The sequence below is a fragment of the Gadus morhua genome, chromosome 14 (genome assembly GCF_902167405.1).
Source record: "Gadus morhua chromosome 14, gadMor3.0, whole genome shotgun sequence".
Taxonomy (NCBI): domain Eukaryota; kingdom Metazoa; phylum Chordata; class Actinopteri; order Gadiformes; family Gadidae; genus Gadus; species Gadus morhua.
The window spans coordinates 23930461-23948954 of NC_044061.1; the positions used below are offsets into that span (position 1 = coordinate 23930461).

General features: G+C 48.8%; 1 protein-coding gene across 3 annotated transcripts in view; it reads right to left on the reverse strand.

Moving 5' to 3' along the window:
* Positions 1–18494, reverse strand: part of cd276 (CD276 molecule) — a 65900-nt gene that overhangs the window by 41466 nt on the left and 5940 nt on the right. For all 3 annotated transcript variants that reach the window (XM_030376521.1, XM_030376522.1, XM_030376523.1), the window contains exons 3-4: positions 10789–11136; positions 7217–7513 (exon numbers count right to left, since the gene is read on the reverse strand). In XM_030376521.1, coding sequence (XP_030232381.1) covers positions 7217–7513; positions 10789–11136 — 645 coding nt within the window. The remainder of the gene's footprint in view (positions 1–7216; positions 7514–10788; positions 11137–18494) is intronic.

Here is an 18494-nt window from a genome sequence, read left to right on the forward strand (position 1 = left end):
GAAGAAGAATGACTTTTTTCCAATTACTGAGGACATATTAATTAGAAAATTAACGTAATGTGCAAGTTACCCTCTCCTTCTGTTGTTTATACATTTTCAAGGCTGCCACCTTGAAATCTCTTGACCTCAATTAACGGCTACGTTATACTGTGAAGGATATCAGACCTCTTCATTTGAAATGGAAGTGGACCTCGGTTTATCATACAGGGTAACAAGGTGGAATGTCTTAAAGAAACAGTTTCAGCTAGAATTCTAACACTATGAGATAAAAAATAGATGTAATTTGGGACTTTTAGGACAGAGGGGGGCGTTTCCCCAGGGTTAGGACCCACGCACACTTTGTTATCGGTTTTTTTTAAAGGTCCCATGACATGCCACCAGGTGTGAGTAGACTGATCTACCCAGCCCACATCTAGGTGAACACTTGTAATATCATAAGGGGCAGATTTTCAAAACGGCTTGTAATGGTGCGGCCACACCAACCGCGTTACTCGCGTTGGATAACGCGAGTAACGCGCCTAACCTGACGCTTGATCAGTGTGTGGTGGTTCAACGCTTCCAACGCGTCAACGCGCCAACGCAGCTAGATGAGTCCATGTCCATGCAAGTGAACGGAGCGTTCCCTCTTCGTCATAACTATCAAACCAAACATCCTTCACATTCACTGAGCGAACATTATGAAAGTAAAATGCACATTTCTCGCTAAAAATGTTTCCATAAACGCATTTAATGGCGTAACTATGTAACTATTTCCGTCGTGCATGATAGAGCTTAGATCGGGTTAGATTAAATAATCTCGGATATAAATAACAATAATCGGGTTAAATAACTTCACATGGGGTGTCTGGTGTGTTTCCAGCATTCGCAGTGTTGATCAGCAGAGATATAGTCCGCCAAGACGTTGAGGTTGCTTAGCAACCAGAGACTCTGTCCATGCAAGGGAACGGAGCGTTCCCTCTTCGTCGTAACTATCAAACCAAACATCCTTCACATTCACCGAGCGAACATTATGAAAGTAAAATGCACATTTCTCGCTAGAAATGTTTCCATAAACGCATTTAATGGCGTAACTATGTTACTATTTCCACCCAGAATAAAGAAAGATGTCGGCCGTATGCTTCTGTGCAAGCTCACTACTCTCTGCCAGTGACGTCGGGTCAAGCTCCACGCTGATTGGCTACCGCGGCTAAGCGTCACGCGTTGGAGCGTTGAAAGTTCAATTTTCTGAACTCCGGGCGTTGGTGCGTTGGGCGCCTTACTGCGTTTACGTGCGTAATTACGTGCAACTGCCGCGCCTAAAGGCCGATACATACCTCCGGATACGGACAGTTTCGTCCGGACTCTGGACGGAGAGATGTTGGTTAACAACATTTTTCAAGTTACATTCTTGTTCATGTTTTGCCAAATAACCTTAAATCCTTAATTCAGCTCATCATACGGACTCTGGATTCGTAAGCTCAGAGGCGACGGACCCATTTACGGACGAAACACCTCCGGGACCGGACGAAACTGTCCGTATCCGGAGGTATGTATCGGCCTTAACGCCCCCAACGCAACGCTTCAACGCTTCAACGCGTGTACCGCGCCTAGACCAATGGTTCCCTATGCAAAAATGCCGATTTTCAACGCCCCTAACGCGAGCAACGCGGTTGGTGTGGCCGTACCTTTAAGGCTTATCACACTCACACCTGGTTGCATGTCATAGGACCTTTAAGTATCGTCCGTCGTTGTGAGTGAGCGTTATAATGAGCGATGTTGTATATGAAATGCGCAATACACTGTAGCGTTGCCGTAATATAATATTTATCCGGGTAGCCTAACCCTCACACGGACTCGGATATTAAACACATCGCTGCTCAGAAGGAGCTTCACCATCCACACACACCCTGGCCTTTTACTGTAAGTGTCCGAAAAGCTCAACTTTCTATGACACCGTGGTCAAACATTGCCAAGATAGCCACCCACGTCCACAGAAAAAGGAAGAAATGCCTCGGAAAAAGGCACTCGGATGTCTTGAAAAGAACATGCATGCGATTGCAGCAGTGTGAATCATTCACATAGTGTTTTGGGGAGAATGGCGAAAACATAAGATTGTACTGCCTTTTCTTTCTAAATTGGAGTCTGGGCAAGGTTCCGGAACACACTCTGAGCCCAGCAAAAAATCTCGTCCGATCTCCTTTTCGGTTATCATAATTTCATACCTCCCCCTCCTCCACATTCTCAATCTTGCATCCCTTCCCCTCCTCCTCCTCCTTCTTCTCCACTCTCGCCATCTTGCATCCCTCCACCTCCTTCTACGGCCCCTCTTTCCTTTCCCCATCACTCCTGACCCCACCCCGTTGGTCGTAAGCCCTGTGCAAGCGATGTGTTGCCCACCAGGGGAGGCCGCCTCACAGCCTTGAAGACCTGGCGGCGGTTGCCATTGCGACGTTGAACGCCATTTGAGGACAGGCCTTTGACCTCCATGCACCAGCACCTGGTGCACGTGCTTAAAAGTGCCGCTGAGGCCAAAACGACGAAGGGACACGGGAGTGAGGCGTCCTTGGGTGTGTGAAGCCACGGCCGGTCGGCAGCTGATCTGGATGGCTGCGTCCGAGAGAGGGGTTAGGCCACGGCGTTTGTAGCATTTCATATCCGTTGCATCATGTGTACTAGCTTGAAGGAAAAAAATATATCACAAATTTGACTTGGGTCGTAACCATGGGGATAACACCACCCCCCCTTCTCCTTCCTCGATCTCTGAGCCCAAAGTTTATTTCAAAGTGTTCCAAATCGAAACAAGGGGTTCACTTACACTTAGGTGAGAAAGCGACCCAAAAAGAACAGCTTCTCACAACATGCCATGGTTTCTCTGGTTGGATTTGTTCTTTTCACTGCTGGAACTGGAGAGCTAAGTGGAGGAGAGTGAACCGAGAAGAGAGGGACGGCGTAAGAGGTGTAATTTAGTCTGTGCGGGAGATTAAGGTGCTTGCCTCGCAACCCAGTCCGTCAGTGGAGGTGCAGAGCGCGGGGGGGGGGGGGGGGGGGGGGGGGGGGGGGGGGGGGGATGGACGGCAGGGTGCTGCTGCCAGGCAGACAGGAAGAGGGAGCTGGAGCCAGAGAGTGGCCAGAGAGCCAGGTGGGAAGACAGGCCGGCAGGCAGACAGGATGGGTTCATTTAAGGACTGCAGCTGCTGCTTCTCATGATTGGATTGCTCCGTAACACTCAAAGTCCCCCCGGGTCCCCCATCGACCAAACCTCGCCGTGTCCCGCAGAACATAGCAACAAACCGAAAAACACCATACTGTTCACTTGTTACGCCCTTGCTGAGTCCGTACGGGCCGGAAGACGGGGCTGAGTTGAATCAAACCAGGGACGGTTGATTGAGCTGCAAACAGAAAACGATGCGTCTAGACTCGTCGGCAGGTGCTTCTGGATCGAGGAGCACTCGCCGCAGACTTAGGCACAGTACCTTACTCACGGCAGTCGTAGTGGCACTCGGCTCAGCGTGGGTAAATGGTTCATTTTCTCAAAATTAACCTTGTCAAACTCCTACGCTGCCCAGGGCCAGGTTTGTATTGCTATTGTAATTTTTCAATCAGTGATTGCAGAGAGTGTGAAATTTTAATGCGCTTGTTCCCTGGCTATCTCCCTACGTCTCTCCTCCCTCTCGTTCTCCGCTCCCCTCCTTCCGTCTCTCACTCTTTATTCCTTTTATTTTTTCCATTCTGCCCTCCTCCTCATCCATTCAGAATCTTAAGCAGATTTCACCCCTCCATAATAGGATTCACCACTGTCTGAGCGCGGCGGTGTTCGCTGGGCCGCCTTTCAATAAAAAAAGAGGCACAAAGCAGTGCATCCACAAGGCATCGGCCGGAGCTTTGGGCCCCCTATACGCTCTGTACCGGCGTAGGAGTTCTGCTGGGTCAAAGTTAATTGCTGAAGTTGTTAAGTAAACCACAGCTGTTGTAAACAAATGCAAATGCATCCTCGATTTCAAGAGAAGCCTCCTTGTATCGGGCACCATTAAATATCTGTACATCTGCCGCCGCGTGTTTACCCAACAAGTCACGCCGTCGCCGTCTCGCCGTGTTGACGTTTCCAGAGAGGAGGATTAATCGTAGCCATGTTCACACAGACCGCCGCCGAGTTTTCAGGCTTTGATTAAAGGGCTTGTCCTGCTGTTCACCGCCCCCCCCCCCCCCCCCCCCTTCTAAAGAGCCACACCGTCGGACGCCGCCCCCCCCCCGCCTGAGTCTGTTCCTTTTTTGTCTTACACGTGGGTTAGACTTTGTAAGCCTCAGACTCTATGTAGTCTGCAGGCGAGGCGAAATTCCTTTACTTCCACTGTACTGAATGTATCACCTTTCGTTAGGGGTCTTCCTCTCCTTTCCTGCTCTGACCCCAAAATGTCCGCTCCGGAAAACAGTGTTGTTTTTTTCTAAAGGTGTGGCCTTTATTTACATGACACAACAGGCCTTGATGCCTGAATCATCCTTCGCAGGGAGAAATCGTTTATTGTTTTGTCCACAATGTCTGTGCGATCACACAACCCGGATGTGGTCTGTTGTGCATGCGCAGTTGGGCCAGTTTAGGGGACTCAGACACCACCATGTATCCCCGCGTTGCTCAAAGGCAGGGTTCCAAACAAGCAGCTGGCAAAGCCGGTGTAGTAGCTTACAATGAATTATTAACATGGTTATTATTATTATTTCACACCACGATGAAGGAGAAAGCTCTGGGTGCATGAGCAGCAGGGGTCTGATGTTCTGGGATCTCGCGGTGAATAAGCGGCTGTAAAACGTATATGTCGTTAGCCTCATAGCACAAAGTCATATTTTGGCCAAATTGTGGCGGTGTTAGTTTGCTGTTGATGTGTGACTTCTCGGTCTGTAATCCTCAGTGTCTTTATTTTAAAGTTTGTCCATTTCACCACTTCCGACTTAAATTACTTTTGGAAGAGATATAATAGCCTACCGCCGCAAGATGACCAATTCCAGTAAGTTGCATCATGTCACCATTAGGAAAATTGGTCCTTAGTCTATACAGTCTCAGAAGGGCTTCACAGATTAAGCCTTCTGTTGGTTATAAAATGGCATCTTGTCAGAAGATGGCATTTTATAACAAGTATCTTAAAATAAAAACAAGGAAAAATCACTGCTTCTCCCAGTAAGGGAAGAACCATAAAAGATGGATTGCTTTTCCACAGATTGGGAAACCAGTATGGATGACATGAATGGAGGAGACAAAATGGACTCTGTGATGAAGATTCAGTTTCCTCTTTCTGCAAAGGATTGTTTTTGACAGCTCAACAATCCTACACCCGAGAATGGCAGGGCAAAACACCTTGAGCTACCGGCTATGGTTTTGATGCCAATTTAGACTTTAGTCTTTTAAACAAATTGATTCGGGGAAACTTGCAATTATTGATGCAAATCAAATAGTTAAAAACGTACTTTGTTGTGTAAATCATCTAATGAACCTTCTCACTTCAAAAGTCTGCAGTAAGTGGCCCGTGGTTCCTATGGGCTGCATTGGTGCATACTATTCATTCCTAGCATACCGCGTTGCAATGGCGCAAAGGCTAGAATCCCAAGCATTGTTATCAGTTAGCGTGTCCAAGCTCAACCGGAGCAATGGCAGGCACAGTAAGAAGAGTTTGCGTTCTGTACCCTCATTGGAACTGACCTATGGAACTCACTGGCTAAGGCACCCGTAGCCATACCTAAAGGTTTCTGCGTGGATAAAGGGATGTATAGCCCGATGTTAGCATGGCAGCAAAGGAAAATGACACGTGGCTGCAGCCAGTTACCATGGTTCCTTCCAACAAGGCAACAGGGTATAGTGCCGCGTGGCATTCAGACGAAAAAGCCCCTCAGACCCAATCAAATCATCAATCCGACCAGCCATCCAGCCCTGGTTTCCCAATCGGCTCTCTTCTGCTAGGCCAGTCATTTCCCAGCCCGTTGAAGCGCTCCTCCCTGACCTACGACTGGACCCCGCCAGGCCAGCTGCAGCCCCCTCCGACCTCCGCCCACAGAGCCAAGCCAGGACAACTCTACTCATTTATGAGCCATTTCACACAGCGCTGCTTCCGGTAGAGGTCCTCGTCTGGCTGTAGAGCTGAACGATTCGGGGAAATAATCAAATTGTGATTATTTCGACCACTGTTGCGGATGATATTTAGTACACGATTTTTCTTTTTAAAGCCCCTTATGTTCTGTATTATTCTAAAAACAAGCAATAAGTCATTCTATAGTATGACCAACACAACATTGGAAGCAGTAAACATATAACCTATATGTTTAGATGAATTGATATTATAGCATCTTTATTTAACTCATGAATTGCAAAAGAAAAATAAATACAAATGTTGCTGATTTCCAGTGATTTCCATTAACAGTTACACATCCCTCCCCCCCCCCCCCCCCCCCCCCCCCCCCCCAAAGAAAAGATGTCGGTTTGAGTTCGATTAATCGTCCAGCCCTATGTGGCTGGACCCCCAGCTCCTCCCCCCCCCCCCCCCCCCCCCACCCACTGGCAGCCGCAGCAGGGAGGAGAGAGGGCGAGTGGTGGGGGAGGTGTGAAGTAGAGGCTAATCCAATGGGTTTGTCCCGCCACAAACGGCCGTATCAGCCATAAAGATGAGCAGTGTGAGGAACCGAGGGGCCGCTCATTCCACGGCGCTAAACTCTTCATCAGTGGATTGTATGTTTAAATATTTGATACACTCCTAATTGAGGGGAAATAATCATCCTCTGATCTAATTTTGCGATGCGCAAGAACTAATGGCTATGCTCATTGGACCTATAATTGGACCTACTATTACTTCCAGTTCTTTTCCATTACACTCTGTGGTGATGCTCCTGGTTGCTCAGATGAACACAAGACAAACCAGAGTTTCTTTCCCTCTTCTCAGACTGAGGGTTTGATTCACGTCAACGTACGACGCCTTTAATATCAAACCTGCCGCCTTGCCCCAGAAAACAAGACAACATGAAGATGATGTTGGAAGATTTGGTGAACATAAATCTATAGATAGATATGGAGAGAGAGAGAGAATGGAGAGAGAGAGAGAGGGAGGGAGAGAGAGAGAGAGAGAGAGAGAGAGAGAGAGAGAGAGAGAGAGAGAGAGAGAGAGAGAGAGAGAGAGAGAGAGAGAGAGAGAGAGACATAGAGACAGAGAGACAGAGAGACAGAGAGAGAGAGAGAGAGAGAGAGAGAGAGACCACTAACCAGTGATGGTGACCGACATGTGCCCTTGGTCCCCCAGCACCGGGTTGTTGAGGCGGCAGGTGTAGGTGCTGTTGGGCACCAGGATGATGCTCAGCACGCTGTGGACGCTGAACAGCCCGTCCTCATTGGCCACCAGCGAGCTGGTGACGTTGTCCGTCAGGTTGCGTCCGCCCCCGTCCTGCCACAGCACCTCGGCCTCCGGGTAGCCGCCGTACGACACGCAGCTCAGGTCCATCTCGTCGCCTGGCCGCAGGTTCGAGTCCGGGGGCAGGGTCACTGCTGGGTTGGAATATGCGGCTGAGGGAAGGGAGATGACGAGATGAATTATTGATGAGGGAGGGTGCGGGCAGGATGTCACCGGGAGGACAGCCGAGGTGGAGACGTGGAGGGAAGTCAATGGTGGACACCAGGGGGGGACAGGCGTTAAAGAGCAAGAACTGTTTTTGCTGCTGTTTTATAAGAGTGATTTAAGCTCCGCTTGTAATGACAGTTTTCTGCAACAAAAGAAAACAAAACATTTCTGTTCGTTCACCGAACAATTTTCTTCAATTCCAGAACACAAATCCCTGGCCGGCGACGTCAATGCTCCCGCTTTTCCTGCACATTTTCTGCCGAAACGTAGTTAATGCAATACGTTCAAAACAGCCCAGAACCTAAGATTACATCGGAAGCCTTCTGAATGCCCCCCCCCTCCCCTCCTCCCCCAGCTAGGCTCTACCCTGCCTTCCCCCAGACGAGGAAATGGAGCCTGTTAGCTGGGACATCATCAGTCTCTTACATGGTATTTGAAGGGGAGGCTGTCAGTTAGGTGTATACGGGGGGAAGGGGGGGGGGCCTGGCGATGGTTAAAGGTACGGGATGTCTGACTCTCCGTCGAGTCATGGCCCTGCAGTCCCAACCGAGCTGAAACGCGAGCGACGAGCCAACTGTATTCCCTGAGCCAATCATAGCACGGCAAACAATGGAGTGGGATAATAGGGGGTGGGGAGGGTGGGATGGGGGGCTGGATGAAATAAGTTTTTCTGAGCTGCCTTTGAAAAGTGGACTCTCAATATAGAGACGGATTTAGTTTGGCACATGCTAACTTCCCTTAGCTCGCCGATTGAGTTTGAGTGACAGGCAGATTTCCAGCGAGAGTGCTTTTCATTTTCTCCCGAGCAGTAAGGGAGAGTAGATGATTTTAACTATTAATGGTGCCAAAAATAGAACGTCGATAAATTGAATGCATTAAGACAGAACTGATTATATCGGAGACTTCTTTTTCGTCGTCTTAATAAGCATCCACTTTCAGAACTGCAAGGATAAAAAACGGAAATGTACAGAGCTAAATAATATTACATGTTCAGACGTATTAGTTTGTTCATGGGTAGACCATGTTTATTTTAAATAAATAAAACTCTCTCGGTCGTGAAAGTTAGTGTTGGAGTCACACTACGGCAAAGACATTAGTCAGGGCTGATTGCTCATTACAACAGCTAGTAATCAAAGGGGTGGATATTGACCATGACAAAGACCACAATCAAGGACTATTGACTGAACACAGCTCAGCCAAAGCCCTGAGGAAACTATCATCGCCGTTTCCTGTCTGGTGTGGAGAATTGATCCGATAGGCATGTATGATAGAGGCAACACTGGCGTAGGTACAGGCCCCATCTCCGCTTATGCTTTATGTGAAAAGTCCAAAATAAGCTGTCAGCAACATGTCAGTCGCCTAGCAACAGTGTGACAGTTGACGAACAAACGTCATGTTGTCAACATGAACGCACGTCAGGTCCTGGAGTCCACGAGAAAAAAGAGAAACATGAGCTGTTAAATAAAGTTCAATGTACAGTCAAGGGATCCGGGGAGCAAACAATGGGTGACATATTTAGCCGCGCGGATTCCAAGGTTTATGCAAAAAGCAGTTGGTGTTCGAGGTTAGGATAAGAGCATACACACACACATATATGTTTAGAGATGAATCCTTTACCAAACTCACTTTTTTATAGCAAATGCTGCTTGTTTTAGTAACCTTCACAGTGTTGTCAATGCTGTGTCTGGGTCCCTGATACACGGTCACAACATCCTCTCAATGAGATGTAAAGGATTGAAAAGGGAAAGAATAAAGCACCATCACCTCATGCTGCACCTGAACATGAACAGAAGATCTCTTCCCATTGGACATCATGAGCCTAACGGACTAGCCTTGATGTGTTAAAATAAATAAAATAAATGGACTGCATTTATATAGCACTTTTCTAACCATTGGCCACCCAAAGCGCTTTACAGTAATGCCTCACATTCACCATGCACGCACACATTCACACACCGACGGCGGAGTCAACCATGCAAGGTGACAGCCAGCTCACCGGGAGCTAACAGTCAGGGCTAGTGCCTTGCTCAAAGACACCTCGACACTCAGCTAGGAGGAGCCGGGGATCGAACCAACAACCTTCAGGTTACCAGCCAACCCGCTCTACTGCCATGTTGGAGGAGTTGTGGCGTTCTGTAGAGAACAGTGCATGATCTGATCACGCCAAGAAATATATACCAAGTACCATATACTGTAAATACCTAAATCTTGAATATTGAATTTGAATTGAAAGAAATCACAAGGATAATAAAGAAATCACAAGGATAATAGCATAATGTATGAGATGCAATTGAATAATGAGTCTGATAAATTAGTCTCTGAAGGATCAACCCAAGATCTTAGCACAGACGTTTCTACATAGCCTTGTAAATGGTATATGGACTGCATTTATACAGCACTTTTCTAACCAGTGGCCACTCAAAGCACTTTACAATATCGCCTAACATTCACCCATCCATGCACACATTCACATGCACGCAGTCACGTCAACCATGCAAGGCAACAGCCAGCTCGTCGGGAGCAGGTAGGGTGAGGTGTCTTGCTCAGTGACACCTCAACACTATGCTAGGAGGAGCAGGGGCTCGCACTAGCAACCCTGCAGTTCCCAGCCAACACCCTCTACCTCCTGAGCCACATCCCGCACTCATAAACCAGTGAATGGACGGGCATGGGCAGACCTCCATCTCACACAGCCTCCCGGTGGAGCACGGCGGTGCACATGCCAGGCCTGACCCACTACATAACATAACACCGCATATCAAACACAACTTGGCTGTTTGATACACTATTTCCTTGCACTGTTTTTATGCGCCGTTTAAGCACTCCCTCCGGTAAACATTGGCTTGCATAGTATTCTTCTTGTATATTATTTCCCTGCATACATGCATGTAGCATTTTTGTACTTTTGTACATTGCTACTTGTTTTTAACTCTTGTTCTATTTGTAACATGGTGTTTGCTACTGCTGGAAGTGCAGTTTTATAAGGGGATCCTTCCCGAGGGATAAATAAAGTTCCTATCCATCCATCCATCCATCCATCCATCCATCCATCCATCCATCCATCCATGTAATCAAACCACTTGGCTGACCGGGGCTGGGGCGCGGGTGGGGTGGACTGGGACGGGGATGGGGGTGTTGGACGGTGTGCGGGGTGGGGCTGACGGGTGGTCCTACCCGTGTGTGTGTGTGTGTGTGTGTGGGGGTTGGGGGGTCGACTCACCGGCCACCTGCAGCAGCAGGGCGGAGCTGCTGTAGTTCTGCACCCTGACGAAGCAGGTGTAGCTGCCCTCGTCCGCCACCTCCACCCGCCGCAGGAGCAGCGAGGCGTCGCCGTGGCGCAGCCGGTCGGGGGACAGGGCGGTGCGGCCGGAGAAGGCCTCGGCCTGGTCCACCAGCTGGTCCCGGCCGTCCCAGTAGCCGTGCACGCTGCGCTTGGTGTCCGTCAGCTGCCAGAACACGCTGATGTCGGAGGGGGAGAAGGGCGCCGTGCCGCTGAAGGTGCAGTTGAGGACGGTGTCGCGGCCCTGCAGGGCGACCACCGGCAGCTCGGGCACGTGCACCTGCATGGCTGGGGGGGGAGAGAGAGAGAGAGAGAGAGAGAGAGAGAGAGAGAGAGAGAGAGAGAGAGAGAGAGATTAATGGTTTCGTAGCTGATGTATCAATGTTTTGGATTCAGCGTTTTCGACGTTTTTGACTTCTTTATTTTTCACCCGCTTTGGCAATGTAAATGTTTGTTTCTCGTGCAAATTAAGCATTTTGAATTGGATTTAATTGAGAGAGAGAGAGAGAGAGAGAGAGAGAGAGAGAGAGAGAGAGAGAGAGAGAGAGAGAGAGAGAGAGAGAGAGAGAGAGAGAGAGAGAGAGAGAAAACTCGACTCGATATTAGTGAGCGATTTGGTTTGAGGATGAAGCATGAACTGCGGAGACGACACAGTGGGTAAACAGCCTCAGGTAATGGAGATATCCAGGGAAGGAAAATGACACTGCTGTTTAGCTCACTGCCGACAGAACGATCTGGATAACTGAAGAGCGGACGGCTCTCTTTTAAAGACTTCATGCTCAGGAAGAAATCTAACAAACTCCCGTACACATCTATTCTTCTGTAGCCGTATCAATATTGCAATATGGCAGTGACAGTAAACAACGGCTATGATGCCAAATATCATCAGAATAACAATGTATCACAATAAAGCCCCCCACAATACGAGTCCGACGCCAACATGAATCATCTTTTTCATTTGGGGAAAGGAATCAAATATGGAAGCATCATCTCTGATAGGCTGCTCTCTGGTGCGTGTTCAGTGACTAAGCAAGCAGCCCGCCGCGGTGGGTAGCGGAGCTGAGGAGACGGGCAAAGGGATTCAACGGTAAGCATTAAGACTTTGCTTTACTCCTATAGGCTTTGCCTGCCTTCGAGGACTCGGGGCAATGGGATTGGATGGAGGAACTAACGCTGTATCCCTTAGCTTTGTGAAAACCCTCAGGGAAATACTGTAGGTGTGGGAATAACTTCAATAGGTCTCTTATCCTGGTTATCATGGGAATGAGTGGGACACGGTTTTCTCCTAATACAGAGACTACTCAATATTGATTTTGCGTTTTCAGTTTTATCTCTCTCTCTGTGTGTGTGTGTGTGTGTGTGTGTGTGTGTGTGTGTGTGTGTGTGTGTGTGTGTGTGTGTGTGTGTGTGTGTGTGTGTGTGTGTGTGTGTGTGTGTGTGTGTGTGTGTGTGTGTGTGTGTGTGTGTGTGTGTACATGACTACACACACACACACATGTATGTTCACACACGTCTACCCGTGGTGCATACGTGCGTGTCCGTGTGTGTCTGCCGGGTCTGAACCGGGCTCCCTGCAGCCCCGGAGCGTCGAGGGCATCGCCGCATCACCGCTGTGCTTCAGAGGCAGGCGTCTCGGAGCCACAGCGCACCTCTGCTATTCACAGAGTCAGCATCTGCTCTGTAATCCCTGTCTGCTCTTAAACTCTCCAAGACACTCATCCTCATCACAGGGCGGGAGAGAGGGAGACGAGAACACGCCAGCCGGGCCCCTGGAGGAACACATCCACAGTGTACACTCCCGCCCGCGTGATGGGCGTAATATCAGCCCATTCCCGGCCACAGCCACCGTGTTGTATTAGGAAGCCCGCCTTTCAAGCTGAACAGATAACATCGGCCTAGCATCACTTGTTTTGATTACTGGAGTGGCACAAGAGTTGCTTTTTTCTCCCTCCATCGAGAACAAACAAGTCTTTCATCAAAAGGTTTAAGGCGGGGATGGTTGTTGGGACGGATATTCCTGCAGAAGAAGGGAGGGCGTCGGTACAACACACTGCCTCTCTCCCTGCACCCTCGCAGGCCCTCCTGGGTGCTGCACTGCAGGCATACTGCCCCCTACTGCTCCGAGCCGCAAGGGCAGGCCGTCGGGGAGCAGACAGGGGGGAGCCCGTCGTCCACCCCAAACATGCTCCTCTGCGTTCGGGTCAGAATGGGAATTAGTGTGGACATTAGTGTGTGTGTGTGTGTGTGTGTGTGTGTGTGTGTGTGTGTGTGTGTGTGTGTGTGTGTGTGTGTGTGTGTGTGTGTGTGTGTGTGTGTGTGTGTGTGTGTGTGTGTGTGTGTGTGTGTCGGCGTGCCTGCGAGCACGCACAACACTGTCATGTTTAATGAAAATTGCTTTGATTTACAATGTGTTCATTTTTGTATTGTTTTCCCCTCCCTTTGGAATTCATAATTACTGGCCTCCTGAACCCAGCCGGCGCCTCCAAAAGAACGCACAAAAAAACGGAACGCTCAAACACACAACAAAACATTGTGTTCTCCCGGACACACCTTTTGTCCGTTCGGCGGGTGTGTGTCTGTGTCACGGGGTCATCGCTCTGCCCGTGTTTGTGTGAGTCCCACAAACAGCGCCGGCCACTGCACTCCGGTCTGCCGTCGCCGCGGAGTTGACCAAAACAACAAACCTCTTCAAATACCAATCTGGGGAAGGAGCAGGGGACGCCGAGTCGCTGACCCCCCAATTTACTACCCACACCCTGTTAGAACGACGGCCAAACAGGGTTTCTCCCCCTCTACCGGGAAAACAAGGGCTGCGCTTCTACAGACTTCTAAAGCATCCAACCGACGGCCCTAAAAAACTAAACTGTATCCGAACCAATCTTGGCTGGAGGAGGTAACTTTGCGTCAAGGGAGTTGACACATTTCTGTGTTGAGTGTTTTCCGTGCTGTTTTTTTTTTGTGAATAGATAAATCTTGTTTTTTCGTATTATGAGTGAAATACGTTCTGGAGATGAATTCAATACATCTCTTAGCCCCGGATGACTCACAGAGTATTTTGAGGGTTGAATGGGGGTAAGAGCTGTGCGTTACTCCACTCACTAAACCACTAATCCCTTAACACAGAGTAAACAAATGATATAAGGATTGAAGATAGGCACTTGATCTACTCTCTCTCTCTCTCTCTCTCTCTCTCTCTCTCTCTCTCTCTCTCTCTCTCTCTCTCTCTCTCTCTCTCTCTCTCTCTCTCTCTCTCTCTCTCTCTCTCTCTCTCTCTCTCTCTCTCTCTCTCTCTCTCTAAGTACCAACGGATGAATAATTCACCACTCGTCGACACACAAAGTTGTTGTTGCGTTGGACCATCATTACAGTCATTTTCCATCATGGTTATATTATTATTTAACATCATTATTATGAGATGTTTGCGCCGTGTTCTCCAACAAGCCAGAAGCTGTTGACTCCTACAGCACTCAGGAAGTAAACAACGTGGAAGAGAGGCGGGGTTAGAGACGCAGTCAGAGACCATGAGATCCTAATTTGGCAGGTTAGCTGAATGCAGGGGTGGGGATGGGGGTGGGGGGGCTGGGCCCTCAAAGCAGATCTCAGAGCCCCTCCCCGCCTCGTCCTAGGAGGTGTCCGGCAAGGCGGACTGGCGGGTGGTGCAAGACGGATGAACGGAGGGGCGTGCGAGAGACAGAGGGATGGGCAAATTTCCCCGCTCCTCCCTTCCTCCTCCCACCTCGATAAACCGTCGCTGAGGAGGCCGCGAGGAGGACGGGGGCTAGCCCGCGGCCGACGGGATTTACACGCTGCGATTTGTGTTTACGGTGCCCGGACTCTGTTTGACTGCCTGCAAGACGGAGCTGGGCACTTTCACTGCCGACGCAGAATAAACTGTCCTACAGCCTTGTCTCGCCGGCGTCTGGCACACTCTGGCCCCCCCACGCAGCGCAGCTCCGCTCGGATGGGGGCGGGGGTGGGGGACTCACTGCTCACTGGCAGGAGTATCAGTGATGTCTGCATCTCCATCTGCTCTCCTGCTAAGGAGCGCAGTCAGGGAACGTCTCGTGTCTCTTTTATCTTCTTCGCCGTCATCATCATCCTCTTCACGGTCATCACCGGGGTAGTCATCTTCCTCCTCTGTTCGTCTTCGGCGGGGTCCAGCTGGGGGGGCCAGGCCCCGGGTAAGCCGGCGACAGCAGGGGTGGGACTCAGAGGCGGCGTGGGGGCAGAGCCATGCAGGCTGCACAGGTAGGGAGATTATTACAGTTGCGGCGTTCAGCCGGGCGACAGGTGGACAGGCCCGTGTGATGGGAAACACAATGCTCACCCCGTATGTGCACGCAGTCATGGGCACTTATGTACATTTAAATCGTTTACGAAGGCACATACCCAGTCACACACACGCACACTAGTGCACACACACACACACACACACACACACACACACACACACACACACACACACACACACACAGTCTCACAAAAACATACACTCAAATGCACAACGCAAACATACAATTTAAGACTTATTGGAGTCAGGATGCCTCTTATCAGCCTTCTCAATAAACACAATGGGAATACAATTCTAATATCCTCCCTTAAGTTCAGACCCATTCAACCATCTTCCAGATAAACATCCCCAGTATCACATAAACATAGAAATTACACATCCAGAAAACCCAACAGTCAGTAGGCAGTAGTACCCAACACTGACATGGCCAGGATCAATTAGTAAGAACACAATCTTTAGAGTGACATTGGTACAATTATAAAAGGGAATAATGACGCTGATTGACAACACCAGGAACATCCAGCCTCTATATTATGGGGACACACCATGGGCAGTAGTGACACAGCACAGCAAACTCAAAGGCTGCACTGTGGTTGGGAATCAGTCGGTCAGGCTGAAGAGGTGAGGATGTATGCTTGGACAATTCTGCCCCCATATGGCGGTTAATGTAACTGCAGTTTCAGCACCTCATCATTCTCCACATATTTTGGGCCAACCCTAAAATGAGGCTGTAGGAAGGAGCTTTGAGTGGAAGGGAGAGGGCTAGGGTAGAGGCTATATTATAACGTGGCCCTAACCCTAGCCAGGGTTCACCCTAACCCTGCCAGCTATAAAAATAAAATGGCATTTTGTTGAATTGAGTCTTTTCTGTCTGGCTTTCTTATTCTAGAGCAAATTGTGAAACTAAACCGATTCGAAAAGTGGTGCCATGGATCACAAAACTCACATTTCAGATTGTTTCAGAGGGTTTTTGGTTGCTAATCAGATATTTTTGCGAAACAAAAAAAGAGTAATACAACTGCTTTCCATTCATTCATTATAATCTATTACATATTACTACTTACTTTTGCCCACGTCATTGCCATGTAATGCCATGCCTGCATTGGTTAAAGACAGCAGTACATCCACATTTGTGATGTACTGCTGTCTTTATCCAATGCCTGTGTTGACTAGAAGGTGGGGAGACTACTGAAAGGAGATTATTCTGCCCAATTCGGATGCAGTTGAAGTCTCAGACCAAGGGGTCGAGCGACAAGTAGATTTGCAGTTCAAGCGGTTTAAGGCGATATCAGGTACTGCCAGACTCTCCAGGCAGGAGACTGAACTCTTTCCTTCACACGGTACACTCAAGCTAGAAAACAGAAGAACGTCTTACAATAGGGATCTATTTAGCTGCCATGTCTAATGAGTTACATTAGGTCAGAGTATATCTACACAGAATGTTTCAGAATGTAATTATACAAATGACAAAGTATAACAAACATGTTCCTACACATTGTCTTAATGTGTACCACAGGGTGAAATGTAATTATTCTCAGAATAATTATTTTAATATAGACCAAATGATGAATGTTATAATACTCCTACACATCCTTCTAATGTACACCACTTGGTTAAACGTAATTATTACCGTACCGATTATCTTAATCTATATCACATGGTTAACCCTAATTGTGTTAGGGACATTATTGAAACTTTCAAGGATCAACACATACAGTATATGATTATGAGAATGCCAATTCAGTACATTAGAATATATTGTTAGGCAGGTCATAAAAGACCATCTTTAAAACATCATGATGTGGGCAGAGCAATCATGACCTTGTTCTAGATGAAAGAAATTTGATGGAGATTACATTTCATTTGAAGAAGACGAAGAAGACAATTGTTTTTGCTTCTTAATTCACACCCTGAACTGTTCCCTCAGTTACTCCACTCAAACGTCCTTCCTTTCTTCCCCTCCTCACACTCACACCAGATATCGGATCAGGGACGTAGAGCTGGGCAGTCGGGGAGAGTGATGGCGGGGATGTGGAAGTGTGTGTGTGCGTGTTTGGTGCGTGTGCATGTGGTGAGGTGGGGGCTGGGACTCATATCCTGTCAATAACGCGTTAATGGGCTCCGGCAGGCAGATAATAGGGTGAGGTGCAGAAGAGCAGGGAGATAAGGCCAAGCCCCTATCTCGCCAAGCCGGGAGACAGAGGGCCAGTGATGATTAGCCAGAAGGAGGGAGAGGGAGAGGAGAGGAGAGAGAGAGAGAGAGAGAGGAGAGAGGGAGAGTAGAGAGATGAGAGAGAGAGAGAGAGAGAGAGAGAGAGAGAGAGAGAGAGAGAGAGAGAGAGAGAGAGAGAGAGACAGACAGACGGGGGAGGAGCGAAGGGGTGAGGGACGGAAGGCGGGATGTTTTGCAGGGTGGGATCCTGAGGCCGCGCGGCTAAATCCGGATGACAGGCAATAAGGTGCAGCGTAGGGTTGGGGCCGTGTAATTACAAAGGAGCACCGAGCGCGTTGATGAGTGCCCGACTTCAGAAGGGTGAGATAAAGGTTGTCTGGCTGTAATCCACGTGACGAGGAAAGGTGTTTTAAACGCGTCCCTTTTAATAACCGCAGCCGAGTCACACATGCATAAGGCCAGCTTTGAATGTTTCTACCTTCCCCAAGTTCACTGATGCCAATGGAGCTCAGGGCTAGAAACTTTCCCAGTGATGGCAGCAGGGAGCTTGGTCCGTCTGGTTGAAACCATGAACCTGTGATATCCTTCCCCCCCATCAACACCCAACCCTGGGGGGCACCGAGAGTTATGAACTATTCATGATCAAGCCAGCAGTCACCGATGCTTTCCAAGCACAGCACAACACAAGCATTCATATATCTCGTTTGCCTCAGCCCTGCGGACCCCGCAGAAGATCACATGACCCACTCGACAGCTGCAGGATCTGTTTATCACCATATTTATTTATTTTTGAGCAATCCCACTAGGCAGGATTTTTTTAAATAATCATGAAGTGGTCGGTGAGTGATGCAGTCTCAGTTTCAAGGAGAAAACCGGGAGGCAAGTAGAGACGTGTGTATGTGTGTGTGTGTGTGTGTGTGTGTGTGTGTGTGTGTGTGTGTGGTGTGTGGTGTGTGTGTGTGTGTGTGTGTGTGTGTGTGTGTGTGTGTGTGCGTGCATGCGTGTGTGTGTCTAAAGTGGAGAAGCAGGGGGCAGCAGTGAGTGCTCAGTGTTCATTATGTATGCACTGTAGCAAAAAAAAGCAATCTTTGTCTCGCCGTCCTCGATTGTTTTTTAAAGGATACTTGACTGGACCCAATCAAATTAGCAAGAACATCATGGATACGGGGTAATAACCCTAAA